At 45.9% G+C, this 19,161-nt stretch overlaps 2 protein-coding genes across 2 annotated transcripts; one reads left to right on the forward strand and one right to left on the reverse strand.

The window, feature by feature from the left end:
* The first annotated feature begins 1,471 nt into the window (after window positions 1–1,471).
* rftn2 (raftlin family member 2) lies at window positions 1,472–13,722 on the forward strand. The gene is made up of 9 exons (XM_040201086.2): window positions 1,472–2,235; window positions 8,182–8,362; window positions 9,942–10,050; window positions 10,688–10,862; window positions 10,938–11,156; window positions 11,784–11,890; window positions 11,988–12,091; window positions 12,178–12,262; window positions 12,728–13,722. Exons 1-9 carry the CDS (start codon window positions 2,097–2,099, stop codon window positions 12,941–12,943), a joined length of 1,335 nt encoding a protein of 444 aa, XP_040057020.2. The 5' UTR covers window positions 1,472–2,096; the 3' UTR covers window positions 12,944–13,722.
* A 70-nt stretch (window positions 13,723–13,792) lies between these two features.
* Window positions 13,793–18,118, reverse strand: mob4 (MOB family member 4, phocein). Its single transcript, XM_040201088.2, has 8 exons — window positions 17,904–18,118; window positions 17,188–17,250; window positions 16,223–16,323; window positions 15,810–15,852; window positions 15,443–15,529; window positions 15,255–15,334; window positions 14,925–15,036; window positions 13,793–14,801 (listed from the first exon to the last, which is right to left on the reverse strand). The coding sequence occupies exons 1-8, from the start codon at window positions 17,961–17,963 to the stop codon at window positions 14,667–14,669; spliced, it is 681 nt and encodes a 226-aa protein (XP_040057022.1). The 5' UTR covers window positions 17,964–18,118; the 3' UTR covers window positions 13,793–14,666.
* Window positions 18,119–19,161: the final 1,043 nt, after the last annotated feature.

Here is a 19,161-nt window from a genome sequence, read left to right on the forward strand (position 1 = left end):
ATGTTTGAGTTGAACAGCAGGCAGGACGACGTAACAAAGAGATCTGCACGGTTTATATGCAGTAAATATTTGTAGGTCTTCTCTTCCTCTGATAATGTGTCTCATCCACCAGCTGCATCCTCTCCTCCTTCCTGTTGATGTGACTTCAGACAGGATATTAAATGTATTAATCATGGGATAATAATGAACATTATTAGGCTCCTAATATGTTTCAATATCTACATTCATTCCTGTCTCATGTGGTTCAAAGCTCTGTGTCGCTTTCTGACACAATCAAACCGCTCAGGAACAATTATCTTTCTAAAGTCCTCAACAATGAGACCAGATGAGCAATTAGTCGAGAGCTGAAATGGATACAAGTGGAGTGTGTGTGTGAGTGTGTGTGTGTGTGTGTGTGTGTGGGTGTGTGTGACAGGCAGCACCTGGCAGTGGTTCTTGCATGAGGCCCAGCAGCTGGTGTTACTGGCACAGAGCCTCAGCCGCCACTCAGTACCCCCTCCAGTGTGTGTGTGTGTGTGTGTGTGTACTTCCACAGCTGTCTTTGTGAGGACCAACTTCAGTTTTAGACCTGTGAGGACATTAGTGTGACGTGACGACAGGACGCCGCCCCTCGGTGACGTCACAAGGGGTGTTTGGGGGGGCTGTTTGGGTCAAAGCCAAACTGCTCCTTCCTCCAGGAGACCTTTGTTCTGCCACTTGTTAAACATGAAGGTATTTGCAAAGTTACTAGTGACCTAATTATTGCATCAAATTCAAAATCCAAATTAAGGTTATTCTGGTAATTTATAAAACAAAAAGAAATGCTCCTGTTTTTTTTATTTATTTCAATTCTACTCTTCCTGAGTCTGTATGAATGAACTTATAAATTCCTGTATCGTGGTAATTTAACCTTATTTATTTTAATCCGTGAGACACGTCATGGTGTTTTGCTCTTGAAAGATGCTTTAAAAATAAATTGGCCTCCTTAAGACTAAAATCCCTTAATTCTCTCGGATTATAATGTGTCCAACAAACAAAACACAGTCGGTTGATGAAAACATTGAGAAGTAAAGTGCAGGTAAACACATCCGCTTCAGCTGGTAACACAAACCTTTCATCGTGCTTCTCTCCATCACTAATGAGGCACCTCAGATGGACGGTGTGTTAGTCTTCAACTCCCTACTTTAACTGGTCCCGAGTGGAAATCAGTGAGCGACAGAGGTCAGAGGTCAGCGGTAAGGAGTGTGTGTGTGTGTGTGTGTGTGTGTGTGTGTGTGTGTGTGTGTGTGCTGGGGGTCACTGCCTCGACCCCGCTGTTTGGTGCCACATGGTCCGGATGTCGTTACAGGGTCATTAGACGACATGAGAACGGCGGTAAAAAGAAGCTTTAAGTTACAAAGACTACAAATAAAAGGGATTCAATCAGTCTGCCGTTACCGTGGTGATGGACGCTCACTGATTTAATTCCTCACTTGTAATTAAGGTCAGCGAAGAGAACAGGAGGCAGATGGCTGACAGCGGTAAGGGCAGAAATATTTAGTCTTTAGGGGATCCAGCAAGTATTCAGATCCTATAAATAAGTAAAAGCACTAATACCACGTTGTGAAAGTACTGCAAGTAATAGTCAATAACCTCACCTTGGTAAATATTAGCAGTATTCCTCATGCGGTAAAATGTTCCCCACACAAAAAAAGTTTCAAAAAAATAAAACGAAGGTTTATTTTAGTCTTATTTTGAAAATCTGGCCGGAAGTTGTATTATCCTCGCGGAGGAAACTTTCCTCCTCCTCGGAGCGGAGAGCGGCTCCTCCTCCTCCTCCTCCTCCTCCTCCGCGCGCTCCAGACCCGCGGCCACATCAGCGGGACTCGAGCCTCCTCTCTCCGGTCACCGGAGCGGTTCCTCCGTCACTCCGTCTGTCTCCTCCACCCGCGGCCCGAGGGATTACAAAACAGGGGAGGACGGAGGAGGTGACGGAGCAGTCCCGTTAACAAACAAAAAAAAAAAAAAAAAAAAGAAAGAAAAGTTTAAAGTGTTGCAAGGAGAGAATCGGTGTCGCCTCCGCCTCCGGTGCTCCGTCCTGCCGGTGCTCGGCGAGCGGCTCTCCCGCCTCGGAGGCCATGGGCTGCGGCTTGCGCAAACTGGAAGACCCGGAGGACAGCACGCCGGGGAAGATCTACTCCACCCTGAAGAGACCGCAGGTGGAGACCAAGACGGAGACGGTGTACGAGTACGTGCTGCTCGACTTCAGCCTGGAAGGTAAGAAGATGCCACCACGTTTTCAACCAAATCAATCAATCAATCGATATGATGAAAGTCCCTTTTTATATTCAGACCCAAGAGAGAACTAAAAAAAGTGGGCCGAAAATGAACTAACAACAGGTGTGATTAATCCATTAATGATTGATTTTAAAGAAGCGTGAAGTTTATTTTTTAACATGTGTTTAGTTGTTGGTCAGACAAAACTAGTTTATTCAATTATAAATTGATTAAACAACCAAACGAAAGTTACCCTGCGACTATTTAGCAAATCAGATCTGTATTTCAGTTGCATTTCAAACAAAAAAAAGATGGCAAATTTTTTCGGGTCATGTTCGTAAAAGTTAAGATTTGTGTTAAATTTCTTTGGATTTCAACTCTTCTCATTGTTCAGTTACATTGAAATTTTTAATTTTCTTTTTTTAATTCAGTCTAAAGCACTAAACATCTTCTGGTATCAGCTTAGTGTGAAGATCTAATGCTCTTTTTTTTCTCTTATGTTATTATAAGTGCAACATCTTTGGCTTTTGGTTAAAATAAGACCTTGAATATGTAAACGTGGGAGATTGTACCCTCCCATGTTATCTGGCATTTTATAAACCAAACCGTCCCGAATGTATAAATCATAATGAAGCTAAACACACTAGAACAAACGAATACACTCACTTCTATTTCTACTATTTTCACCTTTCACCACATTAAAAAGGCCGGACGGTCGCCCGCTTCCTCCTTCTGATTGAAGCGTTCGTTTAGTTGGAAACGTCGCGTCATTTTGTTACTAACTCATTTTGATTCGCCTGCTAATCATTTTCGCTCCAATTTAAAAGCCCTTTTCAAAGTGACCGTGCGCGACGTTTTACGCCATCAAGCCGTGAACTTCTCCTAGCAACAGGGCGGTTCAGAGTATAGAAATAGGTCACGCAAGGTTGTTTTTTTTTTCCCCATCGCAGCCTTCTTCCCCTGACACACACACACACACACACACACACACACACACACACACACACACACACACACACACCTTTCCGTGTGCTTTGCATGGAGCAAAATGCGGAGAGAAACCCCACCTGCTGGGATGTGGAATTAATTTGAGCACGTGTGATAATCTCAGGTTGGCGAGAGACATTTCTCTTCTTCTTTTTTTTTTCCGGGGATAATCCCTTCATCTGGTCCTCAGACTGGCTGTTGTGACTGTGACCCATTTGGAAGGAAATGGCGATTTAAGTCCCGATTGGGGCGCCCCGAGCGTGTTCGCCGCAGGCCGGGACGGATCGTGAACCGTGGAGGGAAAGCGCTGCTCCCAACGAGGTGGCCGGAGCGCCGCCTCCCGTCGACGTGAAGTCCCCCTCCCGCTGCCTCAACGCTGCGTCTCGTTTCAGTGAACGCTCCTCTGGTGGATTCGCGGCTTCTGCTCTCAGCCGGGTTCACACACGGCGCCGGAGTGGGTCACAGATCGTCAGCCTGCATCCACCTTTGACCCACGCCGCGCCTCCTCTCGCACGAGCCGCCTCTTTGTGGCCCCACGTTGCCGAAGAAGCTGCACGAACCAGTCGACGTCGCTGTCTGTCCATACAAATGAACCTCGCCATATTTGCTCTCCTAAAGGAAAAGGAAGTTGATCGTGTTTTTCGTAGTTGTTGTTGGTTTTGAGCATTCTGATTGGTTTGCATGTCTTCATCCTTCTATGATGGCGTATTTATGCGGGTTCATATAAACGGAAACTCTTTTTGAAAACGACCTTGTGCGTACGGAGGGGCAGAAATATTCGGTTCTGTAAATGTGGCCTTAATTTCTCAAAAGATGAGACGACAAAGTGCCATATTTCCACGTCCGTCTCCTCGTCATCAGATTGGAAGACGCACGGTTTGAATGTGAGCGTCTAAATGTTGTTGGCGAGATCAACCGCTTCCAGCTGTGTGCTGACAATTCATGACTTCCTCACCTGCAAAGCATCGAACCGGCGCCCGCTGGCCTTTTAAACTTGGTCGCTTACACCCCCCCCCCCCCGAACGTGCCCACGCGAGTCACGGCAGGATTATAAATTGGCGGCACACAGCTGTGTGTGATGTCCTCCCCCAGGAAAGAAGCGATGAACCCAACATGCTCTCGTGCTCAGCTGGTCCTCCTGGCTCGCTGCCTCCCAAATCCGTAGCATGTCGTCTTCTACCAGACTGAGCTGGTTGCTCGAGTAAGAGCGGTGCTGCTCGCCTCATTTTAACTTTCGTTAACGGAAATCGTCCGTCGAGCCGCCGCTTCCCGAATTACAGACGAAGCCGAGCATGTGGGGCCGGGTGTGTTTTCCTTACACTCGCTCCGAATGAGCCTCACGTCTTCCTGCAGCATTTTTTCTTTTTTCCCGGGAACGTTTTTTATGTTTACTCGAGTTCCTCCACCTGCACCACCCGTCTCACCAGAAAGGAGAAAAACATTTATTTAAAGGAGGAAACCCGCTGTGGGTTAACGCGAGCCAGGAGGCCGTCGTAGGAATCGCTCCATCCTTCTCCTTGGGTTCTCCTTGAACCGATGAAGCGTTTCTGGGACACGCACACGGAGCCGCTGTCACAACTCTTCATCTGCGTCCTCACACACACACAGACACACACACACACACACACACACACACTCCCCGTTGTGCCCGGTAGCAGGGCAGCTCGGCCTGGTTATTCCTCCTGGACGTGGAGGCCCGGAGCCGGAGGCAGCACATCAAAGCGCCTGATTTCCCCCCCCGACCTCATTACTGGTGGCCGCACGCGAGGGCCAGAAATCTGAATATAGAGCTCTGAATATAGGAATTATTTATTTCATTTCAAACCGCTTGTGTGTTCTTTACTTTTTGAAGCTCGGTGGGGTAAAACCTGCCGGGTTTTTTTTTGGGGGGGGCGGTTGAAGAAGTTGGAAGAATAGCATCTTAAAATGATGCTTCTTGAGAACAGTTAAAATATGCAGAAAGGAAAATTGAATGAATCCCACCGGTGAGACGATTTGTTTAGGAGCAGCAGCCAACATTTTAGAAGAAGTGTTTCATGAACAATATAATCTGGTTGCATTTTTTTTTTTTTTTTTTAAGTCATCCCGATTTTTCATGCTTAAAAGAAGAACATGGACATTCATGGTCCTCAGAGGATGAAGATTTAATTTTGGTGATCCACTTTTCCTGTTGCACCACCCTGGGCGGCCTCAACAGTTTTTACTCACTACTTCAGTTTTTTTTGTTTTACTGAATATCTGAAAAACGAGTGACGTTCTGTCCGCCTCTGCTGTACGTGCATGCTGCTAAAGTGAGATGGCTATCGTGGTTAGCATCATTGTTAATGTTTAGCATGCTGACTTTACCCTCTTAGATCGAACGCACCGCCGTTCCTACAGAGCTTCTAGCATGTCTGCAGTGTTCTAGAAGCAAACGGATGTGTTCCTTCGATATGTCCCACTTTGTACTGCAACTGCTGAAAAACACCCTTGGAATAAATAGACGTTTCTTAAAGTAAAAGGTCTGTATGAGCGCATGTTTTTGTTTTTGCTGGCTCCCTGTTGAAGGGGACTATCGAGGTTAAGAGGATGATGGAAAAGTTGCACGGCGAAGGCGCGTCAGGACCAGATGAACGAACGGGACGCTGCAGAGGGATTGTGTGGGTGGAGACGTGACGTGAGCGAAGGCGACTCGCATTCATCGCTGGCTGGATGAACTCGAACTGAGATGGTTGAGGAGACTGTGCGTTTTAATGGAAAACTGATCCGTCAAGAGACTGGAGACTGATTTGATTCGTCTGACCTACTGAGGCATCGATTCAGTGTTGATTTTTTTAGAATCCTGCCTGTAACCATCATTCTCAGGGACGGGTACAATTTTCTGTAATCTCTCTCTAATCTGTGAATCTTGCAGCATACGCGGGATTATTTCAGATTAAAGCCGCTACTTTCATTATTGCATTTAGAGGAGATTTGAAGGGCGACACAAACCCGCCCAACTTGCACTCAGGAATCCATTATCTTTGATTCCATTTGATTGGCATAATGCGGCCAATGTTGAGCTGAGATTCCTTCACAGATCGGCTCTAATCAGCACTCAGCCCCCCCCCCCACCCTAATCTCAATCTCACAGCCCTCAAAGCGTTGTTTTTTTCCTGAGAAATTGGATTTAACGGCTGAAGAAAGATTTTTCTCTCAGGAGTTGGTGGAGACCAAACAAGGAGCTAAAATAGATGGTAATAGATTTAAATCAGTTGGACACAAACAAAAATGAATATATATGTTGTAACTCCCAAATGTGTGAACAAATATGGTAATATGTCAAGTGTCTACTTTGGTTCATCTCTAAATCCCCCCATAACACAAATCATGCTGATGATCAGCTGAACTGATTTAATTTTGATTCTTCTCCCAGACTTTACAGCGCCGATATTTCAGACCGGGAAACGGGGATCTTTATTTAAAAATGTATCAACAGTTTGCTGCATAAGGGCAACAAATCTGACATGTTTTTAATGGAGTGAATCTGATGCATCGGCCGATACACAAGTTCATCTCTGTCGTGGGGGGGGTTACAAACTAGATCTCGACTAATTGAGCGCTCTGACGTCGGCTTTGTCGGCATCAAAGCGTTCTCACAGAGCTGCTCGTTTTCGCCTCCTTGTTGCCGGGCTGCTTTTCTCCTTTTCGCACCTCGTCTCCCATTCACACACAGGCTCATGAAATCCATCTCGTAACTGCCGACTGGCTCCTTCCTCCCTCCCTCCCCTTTCTGTCGGATCGACCCCCTTCTCTTTGCCCTCCAGTTGTTGCTCAACTCCACTCGAGGCCCTTAAGCCCCCTCACCCATCCTGCCAGCTCCCACCGCTACACCCCCTATTCCTCAATTCTTTCTCCCACACATCGCTAAACAGAGGCCTTAGTGTGTGGGTTGACGGGGTGAGTGGCAGCTGTGTGTGTGTGTGTGTGTGTGTGTGTGTGTGCATGACATCATGGTCCTCCCGGTGGAGCGGTTCAACCTGGAAAGGAGTTTAGCGGAAGCGTCAACTTTGTCCCCCAAGACAGCAACATTCCCCCCCCCCACCGTGTTAAATCTATATTAAAGTGTTTTGGGGGATCTGAAGCCACAGGAATCCAGGCCGGGCGTTTGCTTCCTCTTGAGGTTCGGTCGGTCTTTAGTCTCGTGGCGGAGGCAGCGAGACGCACCGTTCAGAGGCGGCGGTGATCTCTGTGGATCTCTGGGGGTTTGTTTGTGAGAATGTGTGTGGGGGGGTTGTAGTGAGGAATGCTCTCGCATGCATACAACTTAATGTGTTAAATGGACTGTGTGTGTGTGTGTGTGTGTGTGTGTGTGTGTGTCCGTGGGGCACATGGCCAAACCCCCCCTGTGAACAGCCACTCTTTGTGGACACAGGAAGCACGGTGATGGTCACTGGGATTTCCAGCCAGGGTTCCTTTTTTTTTTTTTTTTTAAAGGAAACAACAGCAACGAGTTACAAGCTCCTCACCACTGACCGTGCTCTCGTTATGCCGCTGACAGTGGGGAGGAAATGGATATCATGTGGAAGGAGACCAGTACACCAGAGGACACAACCTGCGATCAGCTGTTTATCTAATCTATTGGGGGGGATGTGCACTTCCCTGCAGCATTCATTTTACAAAGTAATAATAATAGTACATAAGCCATATATTAAAATCTCAACAATACATCACCCTTCACTGTTTCCTTACATTTTATAAATGGATTCAAGTCTTTGTTTCGCTTTAATCCAAATTTCTTGTTGCAGTGATACAGAAGTCTTAACCCAGGCTAGACATTTAAAAGACTAAACAATAAATGGAGAATAAAAATAGATCAAATATGCCACAGCAGTATGAGGATTTGACCTGTCTTCTTGTGCCCGTCCCTTCAGTAATGGATGGAAAAACACACCCTGCGTCACCATTTATGAATCCATTCCGCTGTCCCTGTTCCTGCAGGTAGTCGTCCCACGGTGCAATATGTGGCGTCGCTGTCCGAGCTGCCGCAGGCGCTGCAGCCCTACTACACCCAAGGCTACGTCCTGACCGCCCTGCACCCCATCATCCTGTCTGTGGGTCGAACCCGCTCGCTCCCCTTCAGCCTGCTCTACCGAGCCATCCTGGCCCGTCCCAGATCCAGGTACATGAATCCTACCTAACCCTCCTTGATGTTCTCACTTTAGTGATGTTACAGTCCACAGGTCTATACACACACATGTACCACTTCATAACTCGGCATACAATGTAGAAGTACTGATTAGATAACCCTGAAATCCTATTTTACGGCCTTAAACTTTCTAAAATACTCAATGTATTTTGCGTTTCACGAATCTTAAAAGAAGTGAAATACTGAATCATTTGTTTTTTGTATGACTCTGAAATGTCTCGGTTTCTAAAAATCCTTTTGGATCGTGTACTCGCTTGATAACTATCTAAACCTCTAAAATTCTTATGAGTTTTAAATGTAGGATACTTTAACCTCTTTGAGGGCAGTGAAATCCACTGAGAATATGAAACATTGGCTTCAGAAGCATCTGGCGGAATGGGAGTGGGCCGCCCATAGACCCCTGTGGAACCCCATTTCTGAGGGGTGCTGGTGGCTGCTGTTTCGCTATGGATTCACCGGATCAATGAGTTTGAACGTGTTGTGTTGATGCGACTCCACTCGCTCTGCCACACATCCCTTCCCACTGTGGTCACACGTTCGCCTCCTCGCGGTCTAGTAAATGATGAATGATGAATGAAGTCCGCTGCATAATGCAGAGCGCCGGTACGAGGTGCGCCCGGCGTGCCCGGAGCAGACTGTTTGGGTTTATGTCTGCCGTGACTCGTCTGGGCTAGACCCCCCCCTAACAGGGGGGCCACAGCGGCCAATGGGAGTCGAGTATCTCTATTCTCTGCGTTTCGATTGGTGGGGTGACTGTAACTATGATGAGGATTTTTATTTCTTAAGATGCCAGAAGAGGTGAATTAATAATGTTAATGAAAAATTGAACAAAAGTGAAATACTAAGCAGCAGTAGAGAGTACGGGGATTTACTCAACTACTGTACTTAAGTTCAATTTGAGGTATTTAGGTATTTTTACTTTACTATTTTACTAACTTTACTTTCATGTTCTACTACATCCTTATTCTCTAGTATATTTCAGTTAAATATTTTGCTCTGCTACAGTTTTAAGCAAAGCATGATAAATCTACAAAATATGACTGTTGTGTATTAAACCATTCAACAGCATTCAAAGTAGTTAAAATGTCACCCACCAGCTGAAAAATGTAAATGTTATTGTATATTCACATATAATATATGTATTTAAAATATTCCTGTGTGAAAGGGATCATTCTGCCCAACAAGCACTTTTACTTCAATACTTTAATTTCTGTTAGCACTCATGTAAGTGACCTCTCTTTATTCGTACTGTACAACAGAGCACCTCTTCCACCCCGGCGTCTTTGTGCAGCGACTCCTCTTCTCTCTGAAGTCGTGTGCGGTTTGTTTACGCTCCGTGTTAATTGCTCGGACAGTCGCCTCCCGCCGAGCCGGAGAATTATTTATGTGCTGGTGTCTGCAGCTCAGTGACGATTACAAGTGAACTATGACCCCCCCTCCAGATGGACACGAACCCAGAGCCCTCACCCCCCTCAGCCCCCCTCACCCCCCTCCTCCACTGACTCCTCTCACCTTCTGTCTCGTGGGTTCTTTGGCCTGTGTGTGTTTCCAGTAAGCAGATGGCGTCCATGTGTCACAGCGCGCCCGTGCTGAAGGTGGAGGAGTGGCCGCTACCTGGAGACTCGCTGACGGGCGACACGGTGCGAGCCCTCATCGACCGGGTCAGTGACATTTAGCCGCGTTTCCAGCGGCCTGTTATAAATCAGAGGGGTAATAGAGAAATCAGGCGTTCATCCCTAAAACCCTGCAAATACGTTAAGGAAGAACAATTTGGATCATTGCAGAAGCATCAAGTAAGTTAAATAATGAACACTTTCCCTTTTTTTGAAATGTTTGAAATTTTCACCAGTTCAGGAAAAAAATGGAGAAGAAATATACTTTCACATTATCTGAATTTGGAGGAGGTTAAAATAATTTCTAGTTATGTCTCCTTAGATAAGAACAATACACAAAACGTTGAGCTTTTCACACACAAAAGAATCCCTCAAAACGTAATCTAGCTCTCTAGAATCCCTTGAGAATGGATAAAATACTTTAATTTCGTGTTGCCAAAGAGTACATCAGCTGAATCTTATTTTGAAAAGGGTTGTAACCACAGCAGTTGTAAAGCTGGTAAATGTCCGATCATCTCAGTTTCTAAATCTTATTCCGTGATTTCATTGCACGTGTTCTCACAAAAAATAACAATAAATTCAATTAACTTCTCAACGTCTGCGCAATTTTCCTCCTCGTGAGCGTCGAGAACAAACCAGTCCTCCGCCGCTCAGCCAGATGTTTTGGTCTCGTCCGTCCCTGCAGGTGAACAGCAGCGCCCGCGGGGGCGTTCGATTCGTCGGCTCGGTCCTCCAGCAGGTGAGCGGTGTCACCAACGGCCGCGTGCACAGTCCCAAGAGGAGCTGCCGCTCCCCGCCGCGCACGCCGCCGCGCACGCCGCCCGGAGACGGACGGCCGGAGGAAAACACCTACAGTCCAGGTGGGCGACGACTGCCTTAATGGATCCTGTTCTCGGGTACCGTGCGGGTATTTATCCTCCTCGTCCGCCTCCCAGACTTGAGGTTGCTGGTGTTCTTCCACGCCTGGGCTCCGGGCTGCGCTCCGCTCGACTCGCTGGCCTGTCAGTACCACCAGGGGGCGCTCTCCATGCGCGTCTCCAGGAAGGGCCAGGTGGTCAGCTCCCTGGAGGCCGATTGGCTGGAGCTGACCGCCGCCTACTACCGCCGAGGCTGGTCGCTGGTGGACTCCTTCGTCTACTGGGACACGCCCAAAGGTCGGTTTGACGCTCCGCGGTCTAAACAAAGGTTGCAGGTTTGAGTCCAGGGTTCCACGGTTGTTTTAAGTAAATGCATCATCAGCCAGATGTGCTGTTCTAGTATCAAAATGAAAAACAAATGCACGTTTTTAATGTGCTAGTTCATCAATGTGGAGATTCACATTAGTTTGATTTGACTGCATCATTAAAAGTTTGTTTTATTACATCTGGTGTTTCTCCGTCCATCTCTACCTTCTCCGTTACTCTCATAAAAACGGTGATTCACACACTTGTGAACTCGGCCACTTCCTGTTTTGGCTGCGTCGCCTCCTCTTCTCTCTCCCGCCGCGTCTATATTTGGAGTCGTCTTCCCGACCCCCGGCGACCTCACTTCCTGTTCCTCCGGAGTAGCAGACGTCCGTAAACCTCCGAGGCCTGAAATAAATGGGCTATAACACACACACACACACACACACAGTGACCTATTTCTAATAACTGTGTCATTATAAACCACTTCAGGATGTTTCCTCTGCGGTCAGAGTTCTCTTTGTATCATCAAAGTGGCTTTATTCATACATTTATATACAATAATAGAAGCTTGACAATGTCAACGTCTGTAACCAATAGTGACGTTGTGCGTTTCAGGGGAGCCGGTCCCCAGATCGCTGGAGGGACTGTTTGTGTACGAGGAGAGAAGCACCGCTCCCCCCGCCAACGACACCATTGTGGTCGAGCAGTGGACCGTCATCGAGGTGTGTGTTTGTGTGTGTTTGTGTGTTTTTACATGTATTCTGTCCTCGACAGCTGACTTATCCCTAATGTATGTGTCTATACTGTGTTTGCACTCAGGGCACAAATGTGAAAACCGACTACGGGCCTCTGCTTCACACTCTGGCCGAGTTCGGGTGGCTGCTGACGTGCGTGCTGCCGACCCCCATCATCCGTCACGACAGGTAGATATTAAAGCTCCGCCCACTGCGCAGCGACGCCGCTCCAACGGCTAATGTGTGTGTGTGTGTGTGTGTGTGTGTGTGCGCAGCGATGGGAATCTGGCCACCAAGCAGGTGGTGTTCCTCCAGCGGCCGGTCAGAGGTCCGGCGTCGTCGGCACAACCGAGGAACCAGGTGAGAGGCAGAGTTCAGCCACCATTCGGCCCTATAATGAACTCATTGGAGCGTCGAGGCGGCTTCTATATGGAAAATAGCTATTGTATTTATTGTTTTACAATAAGACTTTAGCAATATAAACTGGAGTTTAAGGCAATTATTTCTTCAGTCAGTATCATTTATCGAAGGAGAACTGATGCTCTTTATGGGGCTACGCCCCCCCTGGTGGACAGAGTGGAAAATGCACGCTGTCCTTTTAGGTTGGCCTCTTTAAACTGGAACACCCGCAAAAGATGTGCAAATGGAAATGTCAATGTACTCTTATTCTGAGCTTTATGGAAGGAATAAAGGAAACTTTGATGTTCCTCATTTTGATTTTTTGAACAATTAAAACAGCTGTAATTGTCGTCAAAAAAACCAAAACATTTTGGTGATGCATCGTCACGTCACAGACCGACGCACTAACCCGCTGTCTCCTCGCAGGCTTCATCCGTGCACGGTGACGTGTCCCGTCGCTCCGTGAGCCGGGCGGTCAGCCGCCCCGTCCCTCCGCAGGACGAGGAGGAGCCTCTGTCTCCCGCCGCAGGGGGCATCGGGGGATTCCCGGTGTTCGGAGGGGGGTACGCCGGCGCGCTGTCCCACCTGGAGGAGGGCGGCTTTGAGCAGGAAGAGGGCAAAGCTGAGGTCACCTGCATGTGATTAAAAACCTCGTTGGATTCCAGACTTCCAATCCAGAAGAACTCGGCACTTTCAAAAGTTTTTAATAGCCATAATGAGGATGAGGGAGACACTTAGAGCACATTTAAATTCACCTTTTTGTTGGTCCTGGGAAATCACAGGCGCAGATTTCTGCACACCGGTGGTGAAATGAGGGAAAGGGATTCAACTCTTCGATCCAGCTCGCATGTCTTTCTATTTGAATTAGATCAGTTTCACATTTTTTTTTTAACACCCATGTGTTTTATTTTTCCTCACGTCCCACTAAAGTTACAGCTCATCCCCTCTCCTCCGACTGGATGTGAATATTTGAGTTTTATTTGTATACAGACAGTATTTATCCAAGGAGGGTTTTAAAGCTTCAGTTGTGTCAATGAAAACATCTTAATGTTTTTTTTTTTAATGGTACTGCTGATTGGACAGAAAGGAGTCTACAAGACCGCTTTAACTAGTCTCTGCTGCAGACTACAGGCTACATTAGCCCCTGAACCTGTGACGCAACTGTCCCGTTGCATCGTGGGTAATGTTGGAGTATGGTTTAGAACTTGTGGTTCTACTTTTGTTTTGTAAAACTTAAATCTGCAGGCCTTTTTACAATGGAATGGATTTTTTTCTAAAGACGCAGCGCTGTTGTAAATATCTTGGATTTTAGCATGTTTAAAATCAAACGTATTCCAATAACATGTAAAAACACTTTGATCCACATGTATTTTTCTTCAATTTACCAGAGTATATTAAATGTCAGTATTAACATTCCAGCATTTCCCTGTTTGAGCTTTTATTTTAGACATGTCGCATTAACAACAAGGAACAAGACAAACGCTGGAATATGGTTGTTGTTTTTTTTATTAACAGACATGAAAATGTCGACGTAACAAATGTTTTAGTCCATTTAAAAAATAAAGTGGGTTCGGATAGACAAGACTTCTCCCACAAAATAACTTAATGAGGCGGGAGGATAAACGGGAGGTTGTGCTCCGAGCCGAGGTTTCGCCCCTTTGCTCATCAGAACCGGCTTACGGCAGCACAGTCCCATGAGGAAGGTCGGGAACAAACCATGAAGCAGAACCAGAGGAGATCTGGAACGCTTACAAAGCTAGAGGTTGTCTTTGTACACTGCCACACACCTACAATCGTGTTTTAATACCATTATCAAGTCAGCAGGCTGCTTTAGTGATCCGCTTCATGGGACAACCCTCCCCCCCACCCCCCCGAGGAAAGAAAATGCTGGAAGGCAACGCAAGCAAAATAGAAGCAGACACAAAAAAAAGTGAAGCACCATCATAAAATATGATGGAGGTGAGGGGGGGGGGGGGGGTTATGTACAGAGGGAGGGGGCAGCTAATTCAGGTCACCATGATTACATTTTGCAAATCCAGCTGCTAAAAGATTAAAGGAAAACAAATGGGGGGGGGGGATCCCCTACAGGAGTAGTGTGAGACACGGGCTGCATCTGCATGAACAGTAAATAGCGAAGGGAAAAATACACATCAACTTGTCCTGCAGGTACGGATGAACTCTGCTCTCCTTTACACCCTAACCTCCGTTGAGAGACACAGGGGACAAGGACAGTTACTAGACATGAGCCTCAATACACCATAGTGTGTGTATATTTATATATGATGTGTACTGTGTATGCAGGGTGTGTGAATGCATCTCCTGTCATGTGTGACTGTCGTACACGCGGCGCCAGCAGCTGGTATGTTTAGGCCTCGCTCTCCCCAGCCGACGAGGTGTTCTGCACCTCCTCCTCCAGAATGGGAACGATCAGGTTGTCCTTGGACATCAGGTTGTATTTCATTACGAAGCGCGTGAACCGGTGACACAGGAATGTTTCGTTCTGTACACAGAGACAAATGGGCATTAAGAAAGTAGAATTCCCTTTAATTAAGGACAAGCTAAAAACTAATCTAGACAAGCCGCCAAAATAAAGTTAGTTTGAGATGTTTCCGGAGACACCCACCTCATACTTGTCAAATATCTGGCGGTGATGGAAGTAGGCGTGAGAGAATATCCTATAGATGCGACGACAAACGGAGCCCAGTTTGGCCACCGATGACTCCTTGATGCTCACCCTACAAAGACAAAAGAGCCGTGTGAAGTCCTACAATATCAGCCATGAAAGGAGTTAAGAGTCACCAAATTGCTTCCAAAACCTAGAATTGGGGACTGCTACGTCAGAAATATTCTGACGATTTTACCCTTCTGTCTAGTTTTCCTGCTGATGTTGCGTTTCCCCCAAAGTGATGAATAAAAATCTGTTATCAGAGGGTTAAAAAGAAACATGACTGACCTGCTGGGAAAGTATTTGTTGCTATTGAGAAGACAGGCAGCTCCGTCCAGCGTGTGCCTGGTGTAATCAATGGCAGGGCACTGGGGATGCAGAGACACAAAGGTGAGTGTTTAGGAGGGGGGGGGGGGGCTAGTCTAATACTGCTAATAATGACAACCAAGTGAGCTTTTAGTGAACTCTTGACTCACCTCTTTGGGGGTCTTGTGGGCAGCACATAAAAAGATCCACTGCTCTGTGGCGGTCATCTGGGTGCAGGTGTCTGGATGGCACTCACTCTGAAATATGAACACGCCTTTAAAGTACTCGTTGGACTGGAGGAACCCACAATATATACAATATATATATATATATATATATATATATATATACACGACTACAGCCACCCGATTCTATTATTTCTAAAGTGTGCAGGGCTCATTCATGTGCTCTCTATCGCAAAATAAACAGGTTTATGTGGGTGTTAGTTTAAAAACGTTGCATCAAACTGCATCACATTCGGATGTTTGCTTTTGGTTGTAACAGAAATCCTTCAATGTGCCGAGTTGGACCACTTACCTGCAGTTTTACAGCTAAGCCATTGAGCTCCAGACAGAACTGCCTACAAAAAAAAGACAGAAAAATTTAAATAATATAGTTTGTGAATGAAAAATGCTTTTTAAAGTTTAACAAAATGACTGGGAAGAAGTTACTGGTTAGTCGAGGAGCTGGGACCATCTGTATTTACCCTCCTACTCATAATCTATTTAATTCTTCCATTTCCGGTACCGTCAACAGAGCTGGCATTACTTAATCAGTCCACTACAATGGATTGAAGGTCGGGAATAGTCTTAAATTCAATATGTCATCACCTTGTTTCCTTTGCGTCAAGTACTGTGCAAAAATTTATTAAGAATAAAAATCGTAACCCTTCATGCCCCAGTGCTCCCTCCCCCCGAACGACAGCCTTTTAAAGTGTTTTCTCAACATACCTGAGGTGTTCGTACTTCCACACCCCTTCATCCTGACCCTCCGGAGGCTCCAGGATTTTGTCGATATTGGCGCAATCTGATCGAATGTTCTGCTGGATATACTGAAAACAGAGCCATCAAACAACACATTTTATCAGAGGACGTCCCTCCCACACAGCAACGTGATCTTCACCTTTATACAAACATTACACCCCGGTTGTTCCACCATGTCGGTGTCTACCGGAGCGTGCTGGTGGGAAACTAAAAGTTCTAGTTTCAAATCAAAAGCATTATAAGGCTACGTGAACAAATGGGTTAACGTACTCTGATTTATAACATCTCATACAAGCCTGCCGTCGTGAAAATTCCTTTTTAAACACAAAAAACAAACATGGAAGTGTGCCCGAGAGCAACAACGAGACATGGAATCGTTTTGCTTTTGTTCGGGCAGAGGGCAAAGTCAACAGTCTTGGAAACATGGCTTTCCTCTGACATAAGACCAACGGTTGGATCCGTTCTCATGTCCGAGGGCATCTTAGAGTTACGGTGTGAAATTCTCTTTGTTCCCCTGAACAGGGTCCTTGGTGAGCTGCTGTAGAGTAATATTTACCATTTACTACACCTACTGAAGCCTCATCTACACCCAAGATGACCTCTTGAAAAAGTGGACGTGCCCAATGTTGCTTACAAAGGAACAGCTTTAGGACGGGATCTATTCATGGCAAGTTTGGACAGGAATGGTTTCTAACATTCCTCATATCATGTGTACATATGAATATTATGTTAGGACACACCTGAAAACACGTCATCTCAGATAGCCAGTCATATAATTAATGATTGTTTAAACCAACCCTTGATTAGACTGAATATTGTATCAGGGCATTTAGTCATGTTTATCATTGATCAATCAAATGGTGATACGTTTGAATGGACCAGCGTCGGAGAAAGAGGGGGGGGGGGACACTCAACACAACATGTCAACACACCTGTTGGACAGCCAGGGTGCTGTCCATCTCCTCAAAGGACTCATCCTGCCAGTTGTAGAAGTCCTACAGAGGAGAAGGAGCATCGCTTTAGACTCAGTGGACATAGCTGTCATCTGACGCACCAACCCGAATTCACGATAACACGTATGACACACGTATGAGGCGGCAAAGAAGATAACGTAACCTAACGAGCAAAGCTCTGCAGTGAGAATATGTTGGTGTAAAAAAAAAAAAAGTACAGTCACTAGTTTCTCAAAATACATTATTCCAAAAGCTACAAAGCTGAGCTGTGAACATGTTGCCAGCTAGCTAATGTTAGCTGGTTAGATAACGTCGGCCCGGGTGCGACTGCTTCCTGCAAAGCATACCGCAAAAGACCACTTTACGTCAGGTGATACATCCCCATCGACTGTGGATCCCGTGTGAAATTCATCATAGCAAACAGACTGTGGTTATACAGCGACAATGACTTCCACGAGAACCACTTAAAAACACAAATGCCGCTTAAGTTAGCGCTACTCCAGGAACTAGACGGGAGCGAAAGCTAACCGTTAGCTAGCTGGCTATTTCCAGGTCAGGCCCTTCCTGTATTTTGTCGGTTGTCCACAAACATACGAGCAGTAAAACAACACGGCTGGAACGAGGCAGCGTCGCGGGGTTGTGCTGGTGGGGGTTTCAGGTGACGCCGGAGTGCTCATTGGGGGGTGAAAACGTACCTTCGCCTTGGTTCCAGGCCGATTCCTCCTGAGAACTGCAGCACCCTCCGCCATGACCATCTCGACAGAATACCCGGATGTTCGTCAGCCGCTGTGTTGTGGCAGCTGACATGGAAATGACCCCGAGCGCGAGGGAGCACGTTCACCTCAAGCGAGTCTACACTTATACTGACGTCAGTCGTGTGATGCTACCAAGTACATGTACTATATTATTTAAGTTCTGTACCGTATGACACATGTGATGTGAATGTACTCTGTGGTAGAGGAAGTATTCAGGGCCTAATACTCTAGTTTAATTTTCATTATGGATTGTCTTAATTTGGTGTTTGGCTCTTTTTTTAATCTTTATTTCAATAGTAGAAACGCTGTGACAATCAAAGTGAAGCATTCGTGGTATTTCTATGACTAGTAAACTTTAGGTACTAAGAATGTTTGAAAGTAGCCTAAGCAAAAGAAAAAAATCTTTCGAAAATTTGGAAACATGAAGCGTTTGGTATCTTTGTTTTACAAATACAAATAATTACAGTAGTGTACTAGAAGTATAAATTGCATTAAAACAAACGTGTACTTACAGCAGCCCAAGTAAAAATACTTCAATTCAATTAGTAATACACCGCAACTTTTTTCATTTACTTCCAAAATTAATTTATTTGACTCAGCTATGTCTGTCACAAGCTCATTCTACATCAAACATATAGTTTCCCCCATTTATTTACGTTATCCATCCTATTTGTGTCATATTTATTGAGTATCTGTTACTGATACAATTACAACAAGACTATGGAACTTGTCCCGCTGTAGTGGTTCCTTTTTCTAAACCACGTTGTCGATTCTGAAAGTTTCTCCTGAACACTGTAGGCGGAATGAAGGCCGTGTCAGCAGGTTCTTCCTTTAGCTCTAATAATTGATGGTTGTTAGAACAAACAGAGGCATCTTACATACACAACATAGAGGCAGGCCGGTTATGTAAATAGGCAAGAATGTCATTAGGATGTATTTTGCCTTGAAAGCTCTCGACAAGATTAACCCATTAGTAAAATAAACTCCGTCTCAAATCAGCAGCATCACTCACAACACTGGGCATTGCGACTGGCTGAGTCGGAGAGCAAAAAGTGGCATTATGTTCTATATAAAAATACGATTAGTTTATCTTACAAGTAATATAATTCGGTGTCGACGGTGGCGCAGGTTAGCGGTTCGAGGTTCGAGCCCTGGCTGCCCCGCGTCCCAAGTCAAAGTGTCCCTGAGCAAGACACTT

This window comes from Gasterosteus aculeatus, chromosome 16 (genome assembly GCF_964276395.1).
Source record: "Gasterosteus aculeatus chromosome 16, fGasAcu3.hap1.1, whole genome shotgun sequence".
NCBI classification, from domain to species: domain Eukaryota; kingdom Metazoa; phylum Chordata; class Actinopteri; order Perciformes; family Gasterosteidae; genus Gasterosteus; species Gasterosteus aculeatus.

Bases quoted from the DNA above. Each gene is read 5' to 3' on its own strand.
- rftn2 (XM_040201086.2), top strand. From the start codon at position 2,097: ATGGGCTGCGGCTTGCGCAAACTGGAAGACCCGGAGGACAGCACGCCG. The intron at 8,363-9,941 runs GTACATGAATCC...GTGTGTTTCCAG, and splicing joins CTGGCCCGTCCCAGATCCAG to TAAGCAGATGGCGTCCATGT. The intron at 11,157-11,783 runs GTCGGTTTGACG...TGTGCGTTTCAG, and splicing joins CTACTGGGACACGCCCAAAG to GGGAGCCGGTCCCCAGATCG.
- mob4 (XM_040201088.2), bottom strand. From the start codon at position 17,963: ATGGTCATGGCGGAGGGTGCTGCAGTTCTCAGGAGGAATCGGCCTGGA. The intron at 15,853-16,222 runs GTATGTTGAGAA...TTTTTTTTGTAG, and splicing joins TGGAAGTACGAACACCTCAG to GCAGTTCTGTCTGGAGCTCA. The intron at 15,037-15,254 runs GTCAGTCATGTT...TTGTCTTTGTAG, and splicing joins AACAAATACTTTCCCAGCAG to GGTGAGCATCAAGGAGTCAT.